At 38.6% G+C, this 26,712-nt stretch overlaps 1 protein-coding gene across 1 annotated transcript in view; it reads left to right on the top strand.

Annotated features, from left to right (window-relative positions):
- Positions 1–26,712, top strand: part of wwox (WW domain containing oxidoreductase) — a 181,701-nt gene that overhangs the window by 1,989 nt on the left and 153,000 nt on the right. Inside the window, exons 3-6 of the mRNA XM_086073320.1 lie at positions 28–92; positions 217–274; positions 400–569; positions 16,324–16,430. Of these exons, the coding sequence (XP_085929446.1) occupies positions 28–92; positions 217–274; positions 400–569; positions 16,324–16,430 (400 nt within the window). The remainder of the gene's footprint in view (positions 1–27; positions 93–216; positions 275–399; positions 570–16,323; positions 16,431–26,712) is intronic.

Raw genomic sequence — 26,712 nt, 5'->3', positions numbered from 1 at the left:
TGTTATATCTTGTGTGTGTGCTAAAAGCCACGATGAGATGAGGACACAGTGGGAACACCCCAAGACTGGAAAGAAGAAACGTTGTGCTGGAGGTTTGATTGTTTTTATTTATTTTTCCAGTTTAATTCAAGTTTTTATGAATTAATTGTTGTAAATGGTGTTCTTATATATAATACCCCACAGAAAGTATGTAGTGTATGTTATTTCTCTAAACAGATTTGCCGTATGGCTGGGAGCAAAACACCAATGAACACGGTCAAATAGTTTACGTTGAGTAAGTAGAGTGATGTTCTTGCAGCATGGCGTTTTACATAATTTTAATCAATTCTGTTTGTTTGTCCATAACTGTAACATTACAGAATATACATTTATTTTGTCCAATCTTTTTCTTACTGCCAGCCACATCAATAAGAGGAGCACTTATTTCGACCCCCGCCAAGTGTTTACTGTGGAGGATATGATGGTGAAGCCAAAACGCTATGATGGTAACTCTGCGGCTCTCGAGATCCTTCAAGGTCATGATTTGTCTGACAAGGTGGTCCTGATTACGGGCGGCAACTCCGGCATTGGTGAGTTCATTTTACAGTATACAACGGTACCTTGACGAATGAATTTCCAACTTACGTACGTATTTTTTAAAAGTTTTGAGCAGTACATACTTTTTGTTATTAAAAGCGTGCAACGGTAAAGCTTAAAGTTGTGTAACTTATCCTTGTGAGATAAACAAAGGTATGCAACTGCTGTTTCCCATGCTCGCTATTATCTGATATAAGACTATTATACAGCATATTTAAAGTTGTGTAAATTATCATTGGGAAATAGACAAACAATGTGACTGTTAATTTCCATGTCCAGCATTATTAATATAAGACTATCATACAGTTTACGGTCCTTATATTATATTACTTATTAAATTTAGTTATTTTAGTAGTAAGTAGTAGTAAGTAGTTTTCTGCTTCTTTGTCTTGAATTACATATTGGGTATTGTAAAAATTGTGTTCATGTACAGTATATACAGTATTGTGTGTATATGAATTTTCTTATTTCTTAAATTGGCTAATATATATATAAAATATAACACTACCGTTCAAAAGTTTTGGGTCACCAAGAAATTATTTTTAAAAGAAAATCACAGTTTCTCTATGAAGATAACTTTTAAACTAATCAGAAATACAATTTATACATTGTTAATGTGGTAAGTTACGATTGTAGCTGCAAATGTCTGGTTTTTGGTGCAATATCTACATAGTTGTATAGAGGCCCATTTCCAACAACTAACACACCAGCGATTTAAAAGTACAAGGTGTTTGCTCATTGCATCAGAAGGGCAATAGATATTGGAAAACCCTTGTGCAATATATATATATATATATATATATATATATATATATATATATATATATAAAAGGGGTGTGAATTGCGTAGTATCTGGCGATTCGATGCTTATCACGATTCATTGGTCACGATTTGATTCGATGCCAATTAATCCCGATACGAATATTGATTATTGCGATATAATTTTTGTTTTTAAACTTAGACAATACAATAACAATTTAGACAATACTTATCAGTAAACTTGTACATGTACTCTGTAAGATTTGTATAAAAAATTATTTATTTATCTGAAACTTCAGGCTTCATTTCTTAAATTGACTTTTTTTTAATTTTTAGCTCAGGTTATAGCAAAGACAATCTTAGATCAATTTACATACGACCTCTGTGATTTTTTTTTTTAATATTGAAAAAATGCTTAACATAGGTCCTTTTTAAGCCAGAAATTTTGGGACATCTCACTATTATGCCAAGTTTGCCAACACTAAGGGAAATTTGCAACATGTTGTAGCTGCAACTGTTTTGGGAATTTTGTGGGATTTTTTTGTCTTCAATGAGGAGAATGTTGTTGGCTTGCAGTTTAGTTCACCCAAAGGTATCTGTTGTAGTTTTTCACACCAAACTCATTGAAATTGGAAGTTAGAGGTGCCCAAGAAGGTCTTGGCAGTTGGTATTAAAGGACCCCAACAATAGAGGAAACATTGGCACTTATTTTGTGGTTCTGGACTTAAAATTGATGTCAGCAGTAAAACTACCTTTGCAAAATGACTCAGTAGGGATTTTAGGCTTGTTTTCTGACGGTATTCAACAGTTCTAAAAACACTACATTCTACATGTCTAAAAAGCATGAACCTGATGACGTCAATGCGAGAACAACACAAGCCAAATGCTGTGTTGTTTACTTGGTTGCTGGGTGTCAATTTCCTCACAAATCTCGGAAGAATTAAGGAAAACAAAACACTTGGGATGGATCAAGTAGAGGAGTGTAATTTGCAGCCACAATTTCAATGATTCTGACTGGCAAGATGAAGTGTTTTGGTCGGACCATGACTTTTCTACGGCTTTGTTTGTGGTGCTTCTGTTCGGCTATTTGGCTCCACGGGCTTGGCAATCGTTGGAAACTTTCTCACGCGTACATCATCGTCTTGGTACCAGGGCTATGTAGTACTTCACCATCGCGCAGCTGCCACTGAAGCTTGCCGGCAGTGCCGCTATCCCTGCTGAGGCTTACGCAAAGGATCCGGGAGCCCAGTGGTATGGAAGGCCGACTTGTTTCTGTGGTTGATCGACTCTGGCACAGACACTGTCTTCCACAGAACAGCGCTCAACACTGTGATCGGCCAACATTGCGAGTTTCTGGCTGAGGCTTTTTGTGCAATGTGATGTCTCTGAGATCGGGGCCAGTGAACAAGCATTGAGCAAGGGGTCTCGACCCCCTGGCTGGGGCCTAATGGAACAAGACATCCCCGGCATCGCAAAAAGCAATGTGGTGCCTCTCATCTTATTCCGACTGGTGTTATGAACTATTATTATTTTTTCTTTGTTTGACACAAAAGCATCCCTGGGTGTCTTAAAGGGCACTGTATAAATGTAATTTATTAGAAGGTAAAGACTTCCCCATTTACACATTTCATCATTCTTTTATAGTAAGTGTCTCTGGAGAGGATTATCATTTTGATATTTTCATAGGTTAACGTGGGCATATGTAGAAATGTCCACATACATGTTGGTGAGGTTTGAACGTGATTTTCTGACATAATTAGAATGTACGGTCAGTGATTTAGACTGAACTAATTGTCTCAACTTCTTTCGCTGACATCACATAAAGACATGGATGGAGGGTGGGTGGCCGATGAGAAGGGGTGTTCTAAGATTAGTTAGTTATATATAGATTTCTCCCAAACAAATTGATATACTGTAATTCAAAATGCAAGCTAGTTTCATTTTCCTGGTCAAAAAATACATTGTTTGTTTTTGTTAAGAGAAAAATGGTCCATCCTGGACCCATAGTCCCTTTGAGTGTGACATTGCAGGACTTTTCTCTTTGCTACTTCCAGTAGTTGTATTTCCACAAAAGCATCACCGGGTGGCAGTGTGGTATCACTTTATAAAAGTATGCGTCACAGCCGGGCATTCATCAACATTAGCCTCTAAGTGTAAGACATAACACCCAACAAATCACCCCGTTAATGCTGAACATGACTGTACGGAAGTTCATTAGCTGAGCTGAATTGGATGTCATTGTTAACCGCAACAAATGCAGGTAGCCTGCCAGCAAAAGTGTAACTCTGTAAATCACCATCAAATCCCATTGAAACCAATGTATTTCCTTTCCACCCTTTGTTGGTTGTAGTTTGAACTCAGAGAACAGAGGAAGGTGTCTGCCTTCACTTCAAACATTGTGCTTGTTCAAGACTGATAACGACAGCTCGGGGGAAATCAAATCAACATAAAATGCTTAATTGTCTTTATATTCAAATGCTTTGTAGAAAGGAAGTGTTGCAGGGCTGTCTAATTGCTGTATGTACATTATGAGATGGAGCACTATAGTAGATTTACAGCTTCCTTGGGACCTTGATGAAACAATGGAGCTTCTGAACTTAATTGCCTCCCTCTCCTTGATGTTTCTCCCATTTATCTGTCGAGGCTCATATTAACAAATGGCTTGTGTAAAAATGATATGCAGTCTCATGCAAATGTGTCTTTTATTTTAATTCAACTATTTCCACTGCCAACAGAAACTGATTGAATGAACATGGTCAACTTTAATAAACTTTGTGATTGAAATGTAATACCCTGTTTTCAAATACTTCTAAATTATTTCTTGTGTTTTTTTCCCCCCTCACATTCTTTTGGTTCTTCTAGTACTTATGGGATCACAGAGAATGAAGGGACTCACAATCCTGACCAAAGCAATTACACATCACACCATTATTTATACTTATCATACTTTGAAGAAAAACACAAAACTTTGAGGTAAAAATAAACAAATAAATAAATAAATAAATTCTAGATATATCAACATTGTGTGTATCTTGTTAATTTTGTTTAAAAATCAGGGCCTCATACCCATTTATGCATGGCGAAAACTTGAAATAAATCAAACTTGTGCCTTACTCCAGTCAAACTAGATAATGTAGGTCAAAACAGCTTGCCAATTTTTCTTTGTACATATGTCTAATATGCAGTGGATATAAAGTCTGCAAATCCCTGTTGTTCAAATGCTAGGTTTTAGTGATATAAAAAAGAGACCAAGATGAATGATTTCAAATCGTATTCTACATTTAATGCGACCTATAATAACCCGCACAACTCGACTGAAAAAAAGTAAAGATGGAAAGTGAACAAACAAATTATATACTGATGTTGCACAAGCATGCATTATAACTGGGGGTGTGGCTGTTCAGAATTAACCAGACACATTCAAACTCATTTTAAATGACAGCACACACATGCGTGGCACCATTTAAATTGCCTCAGCGTAAGCCCTAATAAAGTTCAGATGCTACAGTGTTTAAAACATTATTTTTTTTTGGGTTGCTATTTAGCTGAACTCCAAAGTTTTTGTGCTCACACAAACTTGTGTTTGGAGCTGTTCATAATAATTTCCCCAACCGAGGCCCAATTTCAGTGGTTTATTTTTACTTACCCTCTCAAAAGATCCCCTCCCAAATGACTCATACAGGAAAAAGGTAACATTTTGAAATTTACTTTGGTCTCGTTACGTATTCCAAAAACCTGGAATTTGCTCAGGGGTGTGTAGACTTTTAAAAAGCATTATAGAAGGTGCTTGAGCTTTTTTATTAGAATATATAATAATAATAATATAGAATGTGTATGCTTAATGAGTCCTTACTAAATTCAGGTGACTTGTTCTGCACAATATACATTGACAAAATTCTGCAACCTGAAAAGCAGACAATTACCTTCAAATACAATGTTTATAAAAGGGGGAATAATTGGTAGGTCTGTGGTATGGTTTTCACCACAAGAGTGCACAAGAGGTCCACGCTGCCATTCTCGCTAAGCCTTTAAACCATCTAAATTGCTCCACAAATGCCCAATTTTGCTTTTAAAAACATCATAATGAGAAGCAGAGTCTGTGTTGAACTTTTTGTGTGTGCATGTGATGCATTTTAGTTCATATATAATCTGCTCTGAATGGAACCAAGAAATAGCTTTTTCTCCAGAGAATTATCAAACATTGTGCTTACAAGACAGCGACATTTTAAATACTTATTATACCCATATTAACATAACCTTTGTTTTACTCAACCATGTATTAAATATGCAGTACCTCGTAATTAACAATACTCTTATAGTAATTGCTTCTACTTGTGTGCTCCTTTGACATTCCACCAGTGAAATGTGGTTATGCCAATTGGCTGGACCCACTTAGCATTTTAATGGCATCAATAGTGTTTTAATCCAAGTGTCAAGGCTATTTCCATTTTCTTGAGTACGTATTTCTCCACAGGGGAATGTGACATTTTTATTAGGAATGGAAGGATATTATTTAATTAGCACATTTACATTTCATGTCTTTAATTTAGTTTCTTAATGCACATGGAAGAAGAAGGGGGGGGGGGGGACGACGACGACATATAGGAGTTTATTTATGCGTGAAATGTCAGATTTTGTGGCCGGCCTTGAAGCAGCGTTGCACTGAGACTAGGGACACTAATTCGCTTGGTCTTGCCGAGGTGATCACGATGGTGGATTCCCCCACATTAGTCTTCCTCACTCCGCTTTCCCATGTAAATTAAAAAGCACTACAAACCTGAATGGTGTTTTTAATCGTGATAATGGAAATGAATGATCTCACTTTGTTTTCTCCTTCTCCAGAGCCCTTCTCTCTCTCTCTCTCTCTCTCTCCTGCCTTTAAAGGTTTTCTCACTCTTATAGACCCGCCGTGCTTGTACCTCCTCAACGATTTCTAAGTGGCTTTGACCCAGGCCCAAGCCCTCCTATCCATCCCCATTACGCACTCCTGCTCCAGTCCTAATTCCCCTCCTATCAAATAAACTCTTTGCTTATTTCCTGGCCAGGGCTCCGTGGGACATTTGTCCTTAAAGGACCATAGTTTTGTGAAAATACTTGTTTTTTTTGAGAAAGTAGAAGACTGTGCTGATTTAGATTCATCTAATGAAACAAAAAAGAACAAATTTATTACATAGGAGATTTTTGTGTATGTTCGTGTATTGGCCATCGTTTTATTGGAACCTTTTTGTGAGTATGAGGAAATAAAATCAGCTATTTTCAATGAATAAATGTAATTAGTAATTACACAAAGATAAAGTCATATTTAAAATGGAAAAGTCAAAATCTCAAAGTATATTTTCCATGAATATAATTTATTAAATCGGATATTTTTGAGAAACAAAAACATAATTTTAGTCATAGTAAATTAGTAAAATCAGTCATATTTTCAAGAAAAGAAGCTGGAATTTTAGAAGATTTAAATTGGATATTTTCAAGAAGAATGGGGTGCAGAGGGGTGTTATAGATGCCCCCCATAGATGTACATTTGCATGTCCCAAGCCATCAAGGAACATTTATAAAAAGGTGACAGGAGGTTATGTTTTAATCACACTTTTTTTTGCTGCTCAGATTATTATGATCATTAATCATGGGTATAATAACCGATTAAATCTTGATACGAAGAGTTTTGTTTTTACACTCTTAACATGGTCAAAGGATGGTCGAATTTGGTTGACATTTTTGGGTTGAACAATGCGTAAATCTTGAGAAAATTTGGTGCTGTTCCTCATCAGAATTCTTTGGCAGAGGTTTTTGCCGTACGGAGTCACATTTCTCCCTCTCTAGTTTGGGCACAACTGGCAGGGGAAGTAAATCAGTCAGTTTGGTGAGACGGTGACAAAATAATATGACACATAGCAGCAGGCAGTGATTTACAGTGCTAAAAAAATCTGCTTACAGGAGTGTTCTTAAGTAGTAATTCTTCTTAACAAAGATTTACTTCTGTGATTGTCAAACTGTGGCACAGGACACATGGCTATGTTCACACTGCAGGCAAATGCAACCCAGATCGGATTTTTTTTCCCAAATGTGACCTGTATCTGACTTTTTTATGCCAGTCTTACGGCTCAATTCCGATTGTTTTCATATCCGACCTGGGTCACTTTCATATGTGGTCCTAGATCGGATACGTATCCGAATTTTTTGCAATGCGACAGCAGTCTGAACGGCTAGGTCGCATATATCCGACCTCGACGTCATCAAAGTCCAATATGCACTCGCGCGCGGACGGGGGGCATTAAGCTTGATTTATGCTTGAGGTCTGCACGGCTTGGGAGACGCACGGGAATCGTCAAAGTTGTTTCGAGTAACAGTTGTGACTTTATATCTGACTTTAATTTAATCTCACTGAAACAGGAAGAATAAAAATGACACTTGTGGTGGTGATATTAGTAATTTAGCCACGTAGACGGCTCATTTATTTCGCTCGACAATGATGTGACGTCATCGTTAGGGGGGAAAAAAAAGGAGCGGTCTCGGTGAGATGAGGCGCTCGAACAGGCTCACCTCATTTTCACAAAATATTATTTCTACCTCCTCCTGCATCACTCCTCTGTAGATATGAGATGGTAAAAATATGAGCCCCGACGACAGACTTATAAAAGTCCGTGTTCCTGACATGCTGGACCATACTTATTTACTTCCGCAAACACAACGTTGTGAGTGACGTTGGATCTTCTTCTGCGCATGCGGGTCACTTTGGGGACACATTACGTCCACACATCAGACAGACTGAGGTTGCAATTAACAGGTTATGTGAACACTTACTCAAAAAAATCGGATTTCACCAAAAAATCGGAATTGAGCATTAAGACCTAACGTGTGAATGTAGCGCATAGGCTCCCTTTAGTGTTACACATAGAATCATTGAACTAAATGTTCAAACTGTGTATAATGTATGGTTAAAAACTTCAAATCTAGTACAGTAGATTTATTCAGTACAATTCAGTTGTATTCAACTTTGTAGTAGAATACATTTGCATTTAATCTTTCAGAACTGTTTGATTCCAAACATTTCAACAAGTACTGTTTTTAACCTGCGCTACACATTTTAATGTAATCATCATTCTAATATATTTGTACATTTTCCTTTATTTAAGAGCAGTGTTCATGTCCTAACCGTGCACAATGTTTCGGTGACTTAATTTGACCAAATGCAGGTTTCAGGAATAAAACCTATGCTTCTGTATTTTAATGTTGGTCATTATTGTGGTACTTGGAAAGCTAAATGTTATTTTTAGGTGGCACTTGGTGTAAAAAGTCTGCAAGCCACTGATCTACGCTATCTAAATTCATGGCCCTACCTGCCACATGGTCTTGTTTACATGCTGGGTCAATGCAGGAACTACAGTTTACGAAGCAGGAAATGATAAGGATTTGGGAGGAAGCGCTTCATAATGTTTTGCGTGCCTGTCCACTTTTTCGAACGTTATTCATGAAAGACTAAGATTGTACCGTGTTTGTGTTGATCCCGATGTTGTATGGGAGAGGATTAGGTGTCAGGGCCGGTGCTCTCCTCTCTCTGGAAGGAGAGATCTGTAAGCATATTCAGTGAGTCGCGGAGCTGCGGGGAGCCTCGCTGCACAGATTAAAAGAAAACGGCAGCCAGGCTTTGTGGCTGATCATTAGATTGAAGCAGATTTGTTAAGCATAACTGCCATTAAATTGGCTGCAAAGCTCTGGTATTTACCGCGCCACTGTTTATGAATAAGGACCCCCCTCAAAGACTGACTCGGCCGTGCGTTGAAGCAGAGCGCGTGTAAGGAGGGGAATGCATTATTCATAGCAGGAGGAAGTAGATGGATAAAAAGATGTTGCCAGCGAGAGTGGCGTGTCTGCGTCTTATTCCGTGTGTCCTGAAGCATCTCCGAGTGGCTGCCTGTGGCTTGGATGACATCCACAGTTTATCTGTGTTCATATCCAGCAGTCTGATAGAATTTTGTGTTTGTGGTGCGTGTCGGACGCTAAGCGTGTGAGGAAATCAAGATTTTTCTTCCCTGGTTGCATTTATTAGGCAAGCAATGAGCAGTTCTGCTTGGTTAGTCAAAATATTATGTGACTTTAGAGATGTTAGAGGCCTGTCTGAAAGAGCTGAAGTGACTGGAGTGAACACATGTAAGCCTTTACACACAAAGTACTCCAAACTACAGTACAATTAATACCTCTAGGACAACTTTTGAATGACTGTGTAGTATTTACAAAGAAATAAATGGTGCGGTTTTCCCAACCTTTGCGTCACATACACATTGATTTATGACTTCACGTTACTTAGTGTGTAATCTAGGCCAGATTGGTTCAACCAGATTACTTAAACACAGAAGTAATATTCTGTCATATTAATTTCACCAGGAGGTCATACAGGTTCATTTTACCTTCTACCATCTACTGTAGTGGAAGAGCATTTAATCGTTCTGCTTGTCGCTCTTCGTCACTGGCATAGATGAACAATGATACATTACTTTGATTAAACGTATAGTTTTCGATTCACTTTAGGAGAATTGGATCATTTTCCTTGGCACACCACAGGGGTTTGGAGTCACCACCCTAGTGGTTGGCAGCAAGGGTTTGAATCTTAGGTACTCTCCTACATTCCAAAAATATCCATGTTAGGGTCATTGAAGACTCTAAATTGTCTGTAGGTGTAAATACCTGTTTGTGAGTTTGTGTGTGTGTGGCTGCGAGGTAAGACCATGGTGAGAGATTGTGTCCGGATTTTTTTCAGGAGGTTGATGCGGAGGGTCAGAGCGAGGGTAGGGGGGTAGGGTTTAGACAGCATGGGCCAGGGAGGGGTAATAGAACCACTTCAGCGCTCTGGCCTGGAACAGCTCAACCTTGGGCTGTAATTACGATCCATACATCCCACTTTTGGGGTGACATCTCCCTCCTCATGGGCTAATGGAGGGGAATTAAATGGGATCTTGGAAGTCTGTAAGAATGGGGGTGGTTTAGGGGGATACTCCCATCTTGAGATAGGGGACACATAACTGCAGATGTGTACTTAGCAATGAGACATTTTGAGAAATTTCCCAAATCCATCCATAGTAGACACTTGGGTGAGATATACTGTATTTTCTCAAATTTTGGCCTTGGCCCTTGTCACTCGGTTTGACAAAGAAACAGCCTCAATTCACCAAGCACACAGTAGAAGTGGAATCTGCAAAGCTGAAATGTACTGTGGTATTTAAAGGAATCGATTTTTCCCGGGCCGATTATCAGCGCCGATATTCAGCATTTTGACGGATATCGTCTTTTCTGAAGAATCACATGCCGAAGGCGATAATAGATCAATTTAATTATTTTTTCTGTTAACTTTTTAAGAGATGCTGCCGACCCTGGGAATTCTCTGCACCTTCTGTTTTTGTTTGAAATGAAACTAAGAAAAAAGTGAAAATGAATATCGGCTCCAAATATTGGTTATCGACCTCTTTGACTACTAATAATTCGGTATTGGCCCTAAAAAAACACATCGCTCCATCTTTATTCATAAGTGTTATTTTGGCGCCATCCTTTTGCATTTCAGTGTCAAAGGTTGTTGCCTATGTTGAACTGAGTTAATTTGTTTGTAGGATGCGTGCATTTGAGGGGCGTGGCCTAAGTTGGCAGGGTAGTCTGCATGTGAGCATTTGGGTGAGAGTTGCGACCTACAGCAGTGCAAGTGTTTTCATTTCTTATTCAAAAAACGTCTGAGAGTTCCGAGGTATCTTTGGACCTGCAGTACTGTTGTGAGGATCATGTGGAATTTAATTTCAATCTTACTATGATATACAATTATTTTACAAGTTTTTTTGTTAAATTGTTGTGTGAATGCACCAACATGTACCAACTTAATTACACAGTTTGTATGTGTCAGTATATCCAGAAATATCATATAAATAATACAGTAAATTACTGTACAATACTGTGGAAAAATCCTTTTATTTCTTGAATTCAATTCGTGAAGTTATATATTTACAACACAGAGGGCATCATTTCATGATTTAAAAAAAAAAACATTTTTATTTTATTTCAGCTTTTACAAACAAACAAACAGCTCAAGAAAACTTCAAGTTGACCATCTCAATAAATTATACAATATTTTAAATATAGAAATTTGGTAGGAATTAGTAATCTGAAAAGTATAAAGTGTTTATTAAATGTGTATACGATTTGTTAAACAATAAACTTTTCTATCACCATTTATTGAGATCCTCCTATAAAGGGGGTTTGTGGCTGGTTAAGATGAGACGTGAGAGTGATCGGCATTTTGCTCGATCAGTCTTGATGAGCCCCGAAAATGTATCATTAAACCTACTAATGTGAAGGTCTGAGAATTTTAATGCGTAAAAGAAGTTGACTGCAGAACATTAAAAACCATAGTCCAAGGGAAATAGAGAATTAAATTGTGTAATAAACGGCCACACATCCATAACATTCATTCCCTGCTTCAGAAGTAAGCACACACAAGCAAAGTAGTTTTATACTTTGTCTTCGAGTTATGTACCTCACTAATTCATATTACAAGTGATTCTTGATGAGCAAAGAGATGCAGTATGTAGTCTATTCATGTGTTGCGCTTCAAGCTCCTATTGCGCTCTGCTGAGAGAGGACTGTGGGAACTTGACATGTTTACCCACAGGTCTTGTAATGATCTCAATTGACTTGTGTTTGTCCAATTGTACTACAGAGCTTATTTTAGTTAAATGCCTCTTTGGATGCAGATCAAGAGCGAGCGGGAGCAGGCAGGCGGCGGCGGTGGCGGCGTTTGCCAAATAAAGCCGCTCACTGACGAGGCTGGTAATGATCTCATTACACTGAGCCAATACACCTGTGTACGAGGGGGGGATCTAGGGAGGGGGTGGCGGGCTAGGGAGGACAAACAAAGCGTGAAATCACTAAATCACACTCATTATTGGGGGGGATATCTGAAGGGCCAGGATCCTAATGTACCATGAAGAGCATTCGTTGCTTAATGGACATTTTACACCATTCTTTTATGCATCATAGTAAAACACATTTTTAGCAGTAGTGGTGCTTTTTCATTTTCTGATTAGTATAGTGTCAAGTACACTGCGTTACAGCAGTGCTCCACCAGATCCAGCACTCAGTACGGTTTATATATTTTATAATGAATGCAGAATTGTGATTAAATTGAAAAATTGTTTTTATATAAGAAGGTCCCATAATCCGTAGAATCAGTTTTTGAGTAATTTCTGTGGTGCGTTTGCGCCCATGATTGGGCATCTGTACATTTTTCCATTGGGAACAACAAGTTGAATTCTGGGTTAAATCAACTTTAATAATCGTGCCTCGAAGCAAAAATAGACAAAATGACGTGCATCACTCCAACAGTGGGACTGTTGGTCCACTTTAAACTAGGGGTTGAACGCCTAAAGTTCTTTCGTAGTCTAGACTATAATGTGATAAAAGTTAAGTCGTATTCGATTCATCGATGACTTCCATGCATTTCATGTCACTATGTCATAGATAGAGGAACAGACATATGTTATTTTTAGTAAATTATTTTCTGACCAATTAAGTGAAATGTGGCAGAGAGGTTGGGAGTCTCTGCACGAGCAATCCTGACTGGGCTACGAGTGCACCCTGAAAGACTCAGTCAAATACATTATTTTGTGACATTCCCCTGAGTGTAGTAACCTGTAGTGCCATTCCACAGGCTGACAGAGTTGCACATATTGTAAACAGCTTTTGGCGACCGACCATAGTAAAAATGAAAAAACTAAACTGCGCGTGTGACCTCTCGTCATGTTCCATCATCAGAGTACAATGGCGAAACAGGCTCCTGTTGTTGTTCATCTGACCGGGAACTCATTTGAGCGTTGCCCTCTCTGCCGCGGAGTCTCTGTTCTAGCGCCGCTCGCTCTCTTGTTATTTCACAATTAATGTCGAGCCCTTGTTATTTGTCACCGCAAATACACGGCTCCGGTGACGCCGCCCGTTGTTGCTGCCATATTCTAATTTGTTCTCCATTATGGAAAACACTGGCGCTCCTTAATTTCACTTTCATGGTGTGTACACACAACACGTGAGGGTGAAGGCGTTGTTGTTTACCAGCAGCCAGTGCTCGTGTCCATTTTATAAAGTCTGAAAGAATGCTTTTACTTCATGCCGTTTTGAGAGGTAAATTATTATTTTTTAAGTACAGGCGAGTCCATCACATCTTATTGATACAATGCTATTGCTCATCTTAATTTACATTTGGGGGAAATTTTCCAAGCAGATCATGGTGGAAAGAAATATCACTCTTAACAGACCATACATCACAGTATAATTGCTCAGAATAATCTTTTATAGACATCAGGCAATCTGGCCTTTGCTGAATTGAATAGTTTAAGAGTAAAATGGATCAATCAGGCCTGATTATCGGTATTTGTGTACCTGCTTAAGAACTTGCACTCCCAAATATGAGGGTGTTATCATGTTTAACATTAACAATTGTCTGACATTTTCCAAGCAGTTTGAGGGCTGGGGGTGGGGCGGTGGTAGGGAACAACAAATCCTACACCTCAGGATAATCGCTAAGGACAATCTTATTGCGCTTTTGATTGCAAGGAAGGGAAAATATTAGGTTCTAAATTAGGCTCTATTATCAGTATGTTTGTGTAGCTCGCTTACACTTTTTCAATATTTAAGATCAGTCTTTAAGCAGGGTGCACAAATACTAATAATCAGGCCAAATTTGAGTGAAGTATTTTTGCCAATCAAAGGTCCAATTGTCAGATGTTTAGAAAAGATTTTCCTGTGGTGCGTGGTCTGTCAAGAATGATTTTTCCTCCCTGATCCCCTCGGAGAATGGCTGACAATCGTAAATGTTAAACATTTTCAATATGTACCATCTCAAGTATTTAAGCCATGTACAGGCCTCATCAGGCCATCAGGCCTAAATTGAGCATTTTTCTCTCTTGCAATTCAAGTCAGCTAAGGCCTGATTGTCATACCTGAAAGATTAGCCTGTAGTTAATTTTTCTTCATCAGATAATGATCAGGCAGACAATCATGAAATTAATTAATTGTGAACTTGGTCAATCATTTGCACATCCTGATCTGCATAGTCAACACAGTTGGCCCGTGTCTCCAAAAAAAGAGTTTGCAGCTCCACATAAGCCTAGCTTCGTCCACCTGTATTTCTTCTTAAGCAGCTCTTTCTTCTTCTTTGTATTTTCTGGCAGTATGGACGCTCTGGCGCCATGATGCCTGTCACAGGTTAGCCTTAGTACTATATATTTGGTTTGGTGGAAGAGAATTTTCAGTGGAAATAAGGTTATGTGTGTGGCGGTGTTCTTGTGTTCGTCAAATCAAGTGTACTCCACAAACTATAAGGTCATTAAGCATACACATGCTGGTTTTATTTGCTTGTCATTTGTGGGCTCTCACGTTTTAAAAAAATGGTCAAGATGTCAAAAATCGATTGTGTGCACTCTGCTTGAAATGAATGGGAGAGGTGAGATGTGTTCTAATGAGACCGATTCATGTGACAAATAAATATGGTCTATGAATTGTGGCGTTATATAACGTTTTCAATACTTGTTTGGTTACGCACGAGAACATGGAGCACTTTGAAAAGCTTTGTGTAAAAAGTCAAAATCATCATTAAATGGAGATACAAGCTCTGCATTGGCTTGAGGAAATGTGCTTCACTTCCAGTACAATATAATTCCAAGTGTTTGATCGAAAAAGTTTGAAATAGACTTCTTTATAGACTCTATATAAGCATTTCCTGTTTGTTCAATTGTGCCTGCCTGTCTGCCTATTCAAATTATGTATTTAATCTGTGTCTGTGTCACTCTCTGCTCCTTCTCCCCCCTGTCATGTTGTTTTTATTTTCCCTATTTCCCGCAGGCGGAATGATTGCAGCTCTCCACTGCAGTCCCCTCCATTACACCTAATAACGAGTCATATAATTTAATTCCATGCTTCACTTGTCAGCGCGGCAGGCTTCCAATCCGGTTCCAATTTTGGTTTTTAATAGATATTGGTCTTTAACACTCTCCTCACAATTAGGCCTCCCAGTTTTGCTCTTAATGAAAATCAGATTAGGAACTATAATCTAATTACAGTTCATATTAATCCGCCCTCTGATACAGTCCTGCCTCGCGGTGGACCCTCTTTGCCACAATCACTTATTGTGGCAGTTTGTCAGTCAAGGCGCTTGCTGGGTGCGTTCGAGTCAATTTAAAGGTGGCGATGAGAAACGTAGCTGCTCTCACAAGACTTAGCAGTAAATGTCAACGGAAATAAGAACATACGGTGAAAGTTGATCTAGTAAATTAATTCAACCTACGGCTTGAAATGACCCATTTAGACTTGTAATTTAGAAATGAACTTCTCTGCCTTCTATCTTTTAGTTTTTGTCACTTTTATCGGAAGTGCGTGATTTGGCTGGAGCCACGCAGTGCTGCAGTCTCGGACTGATAAATTCTCTTGCTATCAGCCGACCGCGTTCCATTTCAGAACTGTGGTCTTATCAGTGGCCCTTTGATGCCGCCAACTGTCACCACACTAAAGGTTCAACTTGTGTTTGATTGTCCATTTGACTCCCTCTATTATTAGCCGTGTTTGTCATAATTACCCCCATCAATGCGTAATTACCAACATAATTAATATCTGACTCTCCCCCCTCGTCCTCTAACAAGCCGACATAACGAGCCGGGCACCTTCTTCAGAGCCGACGGTCACATCCTCAACTTTATCTTCTCGGGGCGAGAGGAAATAGACCAGAACCACAATAATTCAATCAGTGTCATCACTTCTGAGAGAAATGATTAGCTCTCTGCACCGAGACTACTGGCTCACACTGTGAAATAAATTACATGAAAACTTGATAGTGATTCTTACTGGCCCTTCCTCCTCCTACATTTGATCCAACCTCTCAGAATCACTTATCTTACCCTTTGAAGCATCTCATAAAAAAATAATAAATAAATAAAATGTCTGGTATCTGTCCTCATGTTGCAGGGTTTGAGACAGCCAGGTCTTTTGTACTGCATGGCGCCCATGTTATCCTGGCCTGCCGAAACCTGTCCCGGGCCAACAAGGCCGTCAGCAGCATACAGGAGGAGTGGGTAAGTTGCACAGTTTAGCCTTAAATTTGAACCGTTGAATGGATAAGTTGAGTTTATTGCTTGTCTCTCAAATCAACTTTCCCTGTTGAAATCAATGGGTTCAATGAATCCATTGCAACGCCACTTTAAACACCAATGAAAATCTTGGTTTCATTGGACTGCAGCATGTTATCCCACGTGTTTGAGACATTTGTTACCGTCCGATGAAGCCAATTTGGAAATTTTGGTCCATGATTCTATAAGGTATGTTTGATGCAAACATAATGCTGCTTACAACCAAAAGAACACCATATCTACAGTGAAGCATAGTGGTGGCAGAATCATGCATTGGTTTGGCCCTAATCAAGATAAAATGAATTATGAACAGTTCCAAATAGCAGTCAGTATTAGCACAAAACCTTCGGCCTTTGAAAGCAACAAAAAAAAAAGTCAGTAAAAGCCTACTAGAACAGCTTACCTTTATTTGGGGTTAATCAGAGGTGTTTTAAATGGTAGCAGGTGTAGTTGATTCCCATTTAACGTGAGTTTGAATGTGGTGAGTTAATTATGAACACAGCTACAGTTTAAGAGTGTGTGCACACTTGTGCAACCACACTATGCCAGTTGTTTACTTTTACTTTCACGCTCAAAAAGACATCCATCCATCCATCCAGCCATCTTCTGAACCTCTTATTCCTCACAAGTCATTGTTTGTCAATTGAGTTGTACAGCTGTAGGTCACATTAATGGAGAGAAACGTTTTAAATGATTTATTATTTATCTTAGTCATAGTTTTTCTATCACAAAAACTTCTGGCATTTGAACTGGGGTGTGTAGATTTTTTCGATATTCATACTATATGTACATATAAGACGAGTTTCACCTTTATGTTTTCCATGATATTCTTTTTAATTTAATAAGCATTACTGTACTGGTAAGGTAATGCTTCTCTCTTGAAGATGTGACACAACAAGTAGCGAGTAGGACAGGATTTAATAAAATAAAAAAAATCTCACTGAAGCATTCTGCTGACATATAAAACTATCAGTTGTCTAACTGTCGCATGATTGACATCAACTTTTTTCAAGTATCTCACGCTCCATCAGTGTGAGCGCACCGAGCTAAGTAAATAATTTTATTCAAGAGATTTGAACAAGCGTCCGGGGTGGTGGGGCAAGCGGGTGAAGGAGCATCTGATAATTACCCAAGATTATTGCTTTAATATTGCTGCGCTTGCGACTCGTCCACAGATTTACGAGTGTGGGAAAATAAACAAGTGAAATGCGGCCGCTGGAGCAGAAAGAATAAGCCATTAGTGCTGGCTTGATTACAGAAAGCAGCAGCAGAAGAGGAGCACGAGCCAGCTGAAACGGAGGGAGGCGAGGACAGAAAAAAGAGACGTGTGAGAGTGGAAGAGTAGATCTTCAACATTAACTCAACACAACCTCTAATTGAATGATGCCCCTGGGGCTGGCTGTACTTTGTAAGAAAGCTAGTGTATACTGTCCAAGAATGGAGCATAAGATCAGATACAAGTACATTGTTACCTTGACTTATGAGTGACCCAACGTAAGAGTTTTTCAACTTCCACGCTTTACAAATTTTTATTATTTTTGTTGCGAGCTAAAATTTCAGTGCCAACATAAGAGTTTTTCAACTTCCACGCTTTACAAATTGTTATTATTTTTGTTGCGAGCTAAAATTTCAGTGCCACTGCTTGCCTCGGAGGACTGGATTCTAGACTGGTTGTACACCAAAATCTTTGTGTGTGGTGTTCTGTGTTGAGAATAAAGTAGGGTGGTCAAGTCAAAACATTTCTTTACACTAATATGTTGTGTGCGCACCTAGTAGTTTAAACATGGCATTCTGATTAATTGTATTTGTAAAATAGGAATTAAACAGAAAAATCCGCCCATTTTCTACTTGCTGGTAACTGAAAATGACATCACAGTGCCTAAGAGCTCAGGTAATGCTGATTATGGCTTACCTATTTTTTGGGTTTGGTCATGTAGAGTTAACGGAGCAGTTTTGACCACCTGCTTCATTTACATTCCTATGTCTGTATATATATATACTCTATACTATACTCTGCCCTTGCCGCCAAGGTGCACACACCAGAATGAGCCGCACAATGAATTAATCATGATGCACAAAATTCCTTACATTCTATTAAATTACGATGTCACTGTATGTTTTTTTTTTAATTAGTACAATACTGTAGAGTGATATGTTATTTAAAAAAAAAAAATAGATTTTTTTGGGTGGGAGGAGCATGGACGGATTAACGACATTTCCATTCATTTTCATAGGGAACGATGTTTTGGGATGCAATACGCACCACTATACAAGTAAATCAAGTTTTGATTTTGGGCGATTAGACTTGTAAGTCAAGTTATGTCTGGAGCCAGGATTCACTGTATTGGTCAAATTCTGAATTGTGCTAATTGAGCGCCGTTGGATCCCGGAGATTGTAGCGTCGTTTGCTGAGTTCTCCAAGGCCTCTGAGGCTGGCTTCATTTTCAAGGAACCCCCTCCCCCCCTCCCTTCCCGGTTTACAGGTTAATGAATAAAAGTCACAATATCAGAATCAATCTTTGCCCCTCTGCTGACATTATTAATAGATTCAGCAGAAGAATAGAGAGAAGGATTAATCTTTAAGATGATGGATGGACTTCACTCGCCTTCCCATGCTCCTGCGCTGAGGTCATTGTGATAAGAGGGTATATTTTGGGGTCCGCCGTACAAAAGGTCATCATATCTACTTCCAGGTGTCTCTCCCGAGTTCCGCTCCGGCTGCCAGGAGTGGAACTGCTGTCCCGATTGCACGGGACCTCTCACCTTTAACTACAATGCTTAAACCATTACTCTGAGCTGCCTCTTTCTTTCCTCTACGCTCACCCCGGACTGTGCGGGCCAATGCTGTCGTTGAGCAGTGCAGTGTCGCGCCGTGTTCTGACAGTAGGAATAATAATGGGGGGAGGGGGTCATGGCAAGATAATGGGCAGGTCAGAACAGCCAGTGGCTGTTAGGAAGTGCAGGGTCAGAGGGCTTATCCTTCCCAGCCACATGGACCGCGCTATGCCAAGAACAGCGACAGTTAAAGAAAAAAACTAAACACTCACACGATTAACAGAACATTCCAGTACATTTGATTGGACAGATGGGCCAGGTTGGTCGTAGACGAGGTCATTTTTTTAGGGGTTAAAACAGGTAGCCTATGTATTTGAAACTGTTTTTTTGAATGATAAAGTAATTCATTAACCAATATTTAATATGTTAAATAAAAGTGCATGTTCTGTATATGTAAAAAGTTATTTGTATGTACTGTATATTTATTATATAATGTCTTATTTATTATTTATTATTATTATTTGTGAGTGTGAATGGTCGTTCGGCTACGCGTGTCCTACAATTAGCTGGCAACCAGTTAAGGTAGTACTCCACCTACTGTCCGAAGACAGCTGGGATCGCCTCCATCAGCACCCTCGCGACCCATGTGAGGAATAATCAGTTTGAAAAATGGAAGGATTCTTCTTCTCTTTGTCTTTGTCTTTGTCTTTCTTCTTCTCCTTCTTCTTCTTATTATTATTATAACAGATATTCCTATATGATATATCTACAATAGTTATTTGATATTGTAAACAGACTGAACTTAGCGCTTTCTACACCATAGAAAAATAATTAAAATTTTTACAATTAATTTAATCCTTAACCTATTGTATAATGAAAACAACAAAATAAACATTTTAAGTGTAATTTCAGCACAATATATTATTACAGTAGCATATTGTAATCAAATGTTTTAAATTACGCAACTTTATTAATTGGAAATTTGGAATTATACAAATATCTTATCTGTTATCATAATGCATTAGCATTTGACAAATAAAACACCTTACCCATTGATCATAGATTTCTGTAACTCGCATGATCCCCTGGCCTTTTGTATGAGGAAATTATTAACTAAAAAAATGCTGAATCTTTTTGTTATTTATTTATAGGGCAAAACATCAGTGACCTCAGTTGTGCACCTGAGCACCAACAACACAATATTCATCGATCAATAAATATCAAATGTTAAAATAAAGGTTTCCATCAAAAATGCAAAATCATTCCTAAAACATCATATTTCATGTCTGTATTGATTTGTCTGCACATAAGTAATTTAAAATAAAACCACAATGAGACGTGCATATTTTATATGCTCGATGTGTAATTAAAATATTAAATTCTAATTGGTAATTTCATTAATTACTTCCTCCGACAATTTTTCATTAACCGGCTCTGAAATGACCTACCTGACACCATTAGCGTCAGGTAGCTGCTCGGTGGGAAAAAACTTGACATTGTTTTAGTGGCGCTTGGCCTCTGCCCCGAACACTTTACATACATGGCCCCCTTTGCTCCCACTGCTTTTCAGTGATTCTGCTCACAGTACATGGCTATGTTAACTTCCCAGTTAACCACCAACATGTTGCCCAAGTGCCTGAGATTTTAGTTTTCCTGATTGCCTGTAAAATTCTGCTTATCTTTGACTCTATCGTCTGCCTCCCAGGGCTGTAATAGAATCCCCTGAGTGGTGCATCACTGCATGCAAGGCCCTTTGCCCCTGAGTTGCATGCAAAATAGACACACGCACACGCACGCACGCACACATTTTGTAATTTATTTATTTTTATTCCATAATGCTCACCCGCCCCCCACTACGCCAATCGACAACACATGCTAATGAGGTTCTTTGTAAATGCGTTAATTAGTAAGTCAGTCACTGATTGCTGTGCTTGTTTTTGTTGTGTGTGTGTGTGTGTGTGGGGGGGGGGGGTATTATTAATATGGTCGTGGTATGGCCGCTGTGGAGAGTTCTGTGCTGTCAGAGTCTGCTATGGAACCAATTAAGCTAAAGCCCGCTGTCCACCGAGGCTGCTGTGAGGGAGAAAGTCTGGTGCTTGCAATGTCAATCAGCAACATTAACACAGGTCAGCGAGGCAGACGGTGGTCTTACTGGCACGCACACACACACACACACAGTTGTCGACGGACTCTTTGTCTTCAGAACCTCGTCACCCTCAAAGCCTAATGCAACTGAACTGGACAATTGTGAACAAATTACAGTACTGTTGGTGGCTCTCAACTGCACACCTGGCGATTGACCCTTGCACACATACAAATTCAATGCGTCGGAAAAATTTCAATGTCTTGTGTTCTTATCGTGAAACAACCTTCTGTATTATTTTTTTTTATTGAACCATTGAACCAACCAGCAGGTTGATTGCCCTGGTGCTGTATCTATGTTATAATAATAAAAACAGGTGAAAGAACAAATAAAGGTGAGAATGTGGATATAAGAAAAGGTGTTAGGCAACGATCACCCTATTCATTGACTGCACATGTGCATTTTGGTGACCGAGACTCTCCATTCTTCGCTTTTTAGCAATTGAAATTAAAAATACTTAATCTTATTGTGAAATCCAATTTATATCCTGTATTGGTAGAGCTTGGGGGCGGCCATCTGGCTCTTCGCTCATACTAGCAAATTCATTTTTTGTAGTAAAACTCATGTGATTTATGATATGGCATTTTCAACTCAAGTCGAATTTCGAATCACATCAAAACTATTTGCACATCCCCACACATTGCGTGGAAGTTCAGTCACGTTCGCTGCATCGCTTGGTGTGCGGTGGGCCTATTAGGCCTAAGGAGATTATTATTTTTTGTTTCTTTCATTAAGAGCAAAAACATTCACTGATTTGCACTGAACCGCACACTATTTGCGTTTCTCTGTTTACAAGTTCACGGAGTCACTTTTTTTTTTGGTCATTGAAGCCTATTTTCAACTGTTCAAGGAAACACTTGGCTATTTGTTTATTTTTGTGTTCTTTTTGTTATGTCGTATGATTGCGCCTGGGCCTCGGCTAGGAAAATGGTAATTTGTGGCAAGGACATATTGTTGAAGTGATGCATTCTGATGGAGACACTATAGTGTTCTTATGTCTGGATGAAACTGCGCTGTTAGTGGAGGTTAAGGAGAGTCTTCGTCACATGTGCATGTACATGCAGACTTCTAGTGCATTAAAAAAAAAATGTAAGCCATTTGTTTGAATTGTCATTTATTGTTACCAAGGTTTTTTGTTGAAGATTTACAGTATGTGATGTGCTTCTTTAAGTAAGGCCTTAACCCTGTCTAATAGAAAATTATTTATTTTCTGCCATCTTGTGGCAACTACAGGCATTTATACAGTAAATCGTTTAAATTAGGCCTAGATTATTGGTGGATTTTTGTTCCTATATAGTTGACCCAAGTTCTAGAAATTCCATGTGTGAGATGTTGAGGGCCAAGGCTGACATACGTTCGAGAACAGTGTGGTACATAGTGGGCTCCCTCTAGTGGTACACAAAGAATCACCAAATTAAGCGTTCAAGTGCATAATGTTACAGTGGCTTAGTACAGTACATTTGTTAATTACAATCCAGTTGCATTTAACCTTTAAGAGCAGTTTGTTTTCAAACATTAGTTACCTAAACAAAACAAAAAACATACGTTTTAATAGATTTATTTTTATTTTTAGATATTATTTGGTGTAATAAATTTGAGAACCATCGTTCTAGAAAACGACTTCCTTGGATGACTGTGGAGGTTAAGATGCATACATGCATTGAAACTCAAGGTAGTGTCGCCCTCACTATCCCTTTAACCTGAAAGTGTACGTGTAGGGCGTGAGGGGTACTACTTGATGTTGTGTGTGCATGTTTGCCTGTGTTTGTCTATTTGCCTCGTGCATAACCTCCCGTGGCAGCCTGACAGGCCGCGTTGCCCCCGCCGGCCAGCGTGCCACGCCACGCTCTTCCCACTGAGGCCGACGGGAAGTGACACATAGGAAATGCTGACCTGGTTGCTCGCAGCCCCCTCCAGGGCCCCCAGGATGCTGAGCTTTTAGTCGCTGCACCCTTCTGCTTTATATTGGAAATCATGAAAAGTTGAAAAAGACGCGCTTGGCCCTTTGTTTCACCTTAATTTGAATTCCTGGCCTTAACTTTGGGGTCCGTGTTGCCGCTGAGGAGGTTATGTTGGTCAGCTGTATTATCCCAATACCAGTAACCTTTGTATTCATTTTCTGTATATATTTTATTGAAAAACTGTAGAATTGTTTGGTCTTAAATCCATCCGTCCATCTTCGTAGTCATCAACTCAACTACAAGATACACAATAGCGGTCCCTGACCTTTTTTCGCCATGGACCACTGTCACATAAAGACATAACATTTTGATGTAGAAACATGAGACATGTGTGAAGAGTTCAAATGCAAAAGCAGACGTCTCCTTTTCTTATGAATTTAGTAAAATATTGTTGGAGTCAGGAGGCAATTTTCAACACTTTAGATTGGCCAATTATTTGTAAAAATAACACTCACACGTCTGACCTGACCAATAGTATGATTTCTTTAAAAAAACAAATGAAATGTCCCAAATTGTGACTTATCAGGTTTCAGCCCGACCCCAGTGATATATATTTTTTGGTACATTTCTGGTTTCTGTTTAAAGCTATTAGTTTTTATTGAGGGTATTCCAAGGTAATATGAATTGAACAATTAAGAGGATCATTTTAAAAATAAAATCAAGCTTTTTATTTGAAAAGCCCTTTCAAAGAGTTCTGTCATTTAATTGCAGAAAGTAGACAACTTCAAGAAAATAATTAGGTTAAAAAATAGACAAGTGCAACATTTTCCCAGACTGTAATTCTAAAATTGCATTATCTTCTTCATTTTCAAAAGCATATCCATCCATTTGATTGCGACCAACATTGGCAAAGGCTTAGAATCTACGTACTTTTGCTTCATTTTCAATAAACACTCACTCGGGCCTACTACGGATCTACATTTTAATTTAGCTCTTTATAGTAGGAGTTGGCAAGCTAAGTATTCTTTTGAGGTGGTACTTGGTGTAAAGACTTTGAGAATCACTGCTATAAATTGTTCTTAGATGTGAATGCTTCTTTGAAGATCACCTTGTTTATGGTAATTTAGGACGAAAGCCTATAAAAGCATTTATATGTGTAGCTTTGCTGATGTATCACTGCTAAAGAAAGCTTAGTTAAATCCAGTTGAAATTATTCGTCTGTGGTTCTTCTTCTTAAACTGACTCCCTTCGAATAGTCCCCAGACTATGTTGACATCATACCTGCACAGCCACCTCTCCATTCTGTCCCAACCTCATCCTCCAACCCCGCGGCTCTCTTAATTTCCATGATGTGCCACGGCGCCGCCTCTTGTCTAAGTTGCATGCGTCAGCTTCTCCGGGGAGACCTGTTCATCAGCCTTGCACTTGGTTATTTATTTGTTTGCATTTTGCCCCGTGTTGTGTGTCTATCAGATGAGAATAAAAAGCTCTCACCCGCTCCCTCGACTATGCAATCTATATCGCCTTGACACGGCAAAGATGGGTGGGATATATGGAATTGCTGTATGTAAATTGAAATTTGAAAATCTCTTTTGCCTTGTCTTCCAATGAGAGCCTGTGCGAAGAACAAGAGCAACAGTGGGATTTACTATAATATACCAGTAAGGGGTTCTTTACAATCTAGTTTGTGAGATTATTAAGGAAGCCTTTGTAGCGCGTAAAGAATAAATGATTTTTCCGTCAACATTTATGCAAGTGGGTACTCTACATGTGTATGTTTCCTGCTCAAGGGCGACATTTGCTTTTTTAAATATACAGATGGGGCAGATAATGTATGGATGTAAAATTACAATGCATTATTAAAATGAAAAAACAAAAACAAAATACAATCAAGATAAATTGTTTTACTGACCGTAGCCAGTTGGGATAGGCTCCAGCACCCCTGCGACCCTTGTGAGAAATAAGCAGAAAATGGATGGATGGATAAATTGTGTATGTAAAATAGTTTATTTTAATGCTAAACTAGTAGTGAATTAATTTTTATTATAACTGAATTAAAATTAATTCCCCAGATAAGTGGTAGAAAATGGATGGATTATATATATTTAGGGAACCACTTATTTAATAAAAAACTTGAAGCTAAATTAAAATGTACGTTCAAAATAATATATGTTAATCATTTATAATACTGCAATTAAAATTCATTTTCCAATCGTTTAATTCAAAACATAATTCTAAATTATATTTATTTTAAATATGTTATATATTATATTAAAAATAATTAAAAATTGTTTGTAAAATATTTAAAATAGTTACATTTAACAAAACTACTTTTTAATGAATTATGAATGAATAACTAAAAAATGCAATATTTGTCAGAATACCGTGTGTTTTTTTAAATTTTTGACTTGACTTCCTTCTCCTTTGATGAAATATGTTTTGAAATGCATTTGTACTTTAAAAAAATTTGACATTGTTATTTATATAGATATTCATATACTACTTACAGATACAAAGCACACTATAATATGTCTGATATATGTGCAATAGGTTATCTTGATGGTAAAATAATTAATTCACATTTTTTATTCTATGATTATATTTTATGTATAATTAAATAAACTTAATTAAATAAACTTAAACAGTTATAATTAAATAAACTTGTAATAAAATAAATTTTAAACTGTTTATGTTCAAAAGCTATTCATTTACAATAAACCAGTTAACTAATTATTTAATGAGATAAAAGAACAAAAAAGGTACAAAAAAATGATAAGATAATAATCCAACAGCTATTGCCGGACTCTCGATAATGTAAATGCTCGGTGGGCCAGATTAAAGACAGGAGCAATACATTTACCCGGCTCCGTTGTGGCGGATACACACGCACACGTTCATCCTCATGACTTTTTCATATTTAAATGCTTGATTATGCATTTTGCATAGCTGTGGGACATGCATCACTCTTCTCCGCCTGCTAATAAAGTGACCAGGGAGATGGGGCTAACCTAAATGAATCCTAAAGTTGCCTGCCTTGCATTCCTGCACCGTTTAGCTCCCCTCATGTCCGTCCGCTCTAACCAGGTGCTCGGTCTCCCGAAGAGGTGTGGCCTGTCTCTAATTGCCTGGACCGTGCTGAACTATCAAGTGAACTGTGGGCAAACGCTCTGTGTGAAGGAGCGCCGCCGAGGAATAATTTTGAATAAATCACGTAGTTATCCGGGTTGTATTTTGTGCCTGATAAGCAGTTCGGCGCGGGCCTTTCCCAGTGATGGGTCACTCGCCACGGGTCACGTTCGGGAGGATTTAAATGATTTAAATGATGTCACTGCCACCGAGGGGGAACAGGTTGAGGAAGGATGTGTAAGGCAGCACCTCTTTGTTGTTTGAACCTGACAGGTTCTCATCC

This window comes from Leptonotus elevatus, chromosome 4, assembly GCF_054856555.1.
Source record: "Leptonotus elevatus isolate MCC_2025b chromosome 4, RoL_Lele_1.0, whole genome shotgun sequence".
In the NCBI taxonomy this organism is placed as follows: domain Eukaryota; kingdom Metazoa; phylum Chordata; class Actinopteri; order Syngnathiformes; family Syngnathidae; genus Leptonotus; species Leptonotus elevatus.
The sequence above is the reverse complement of the archived record's forward strand: the minus strand, read 5'-3'. Positions and strand labels throughout refer to the sequence as shown.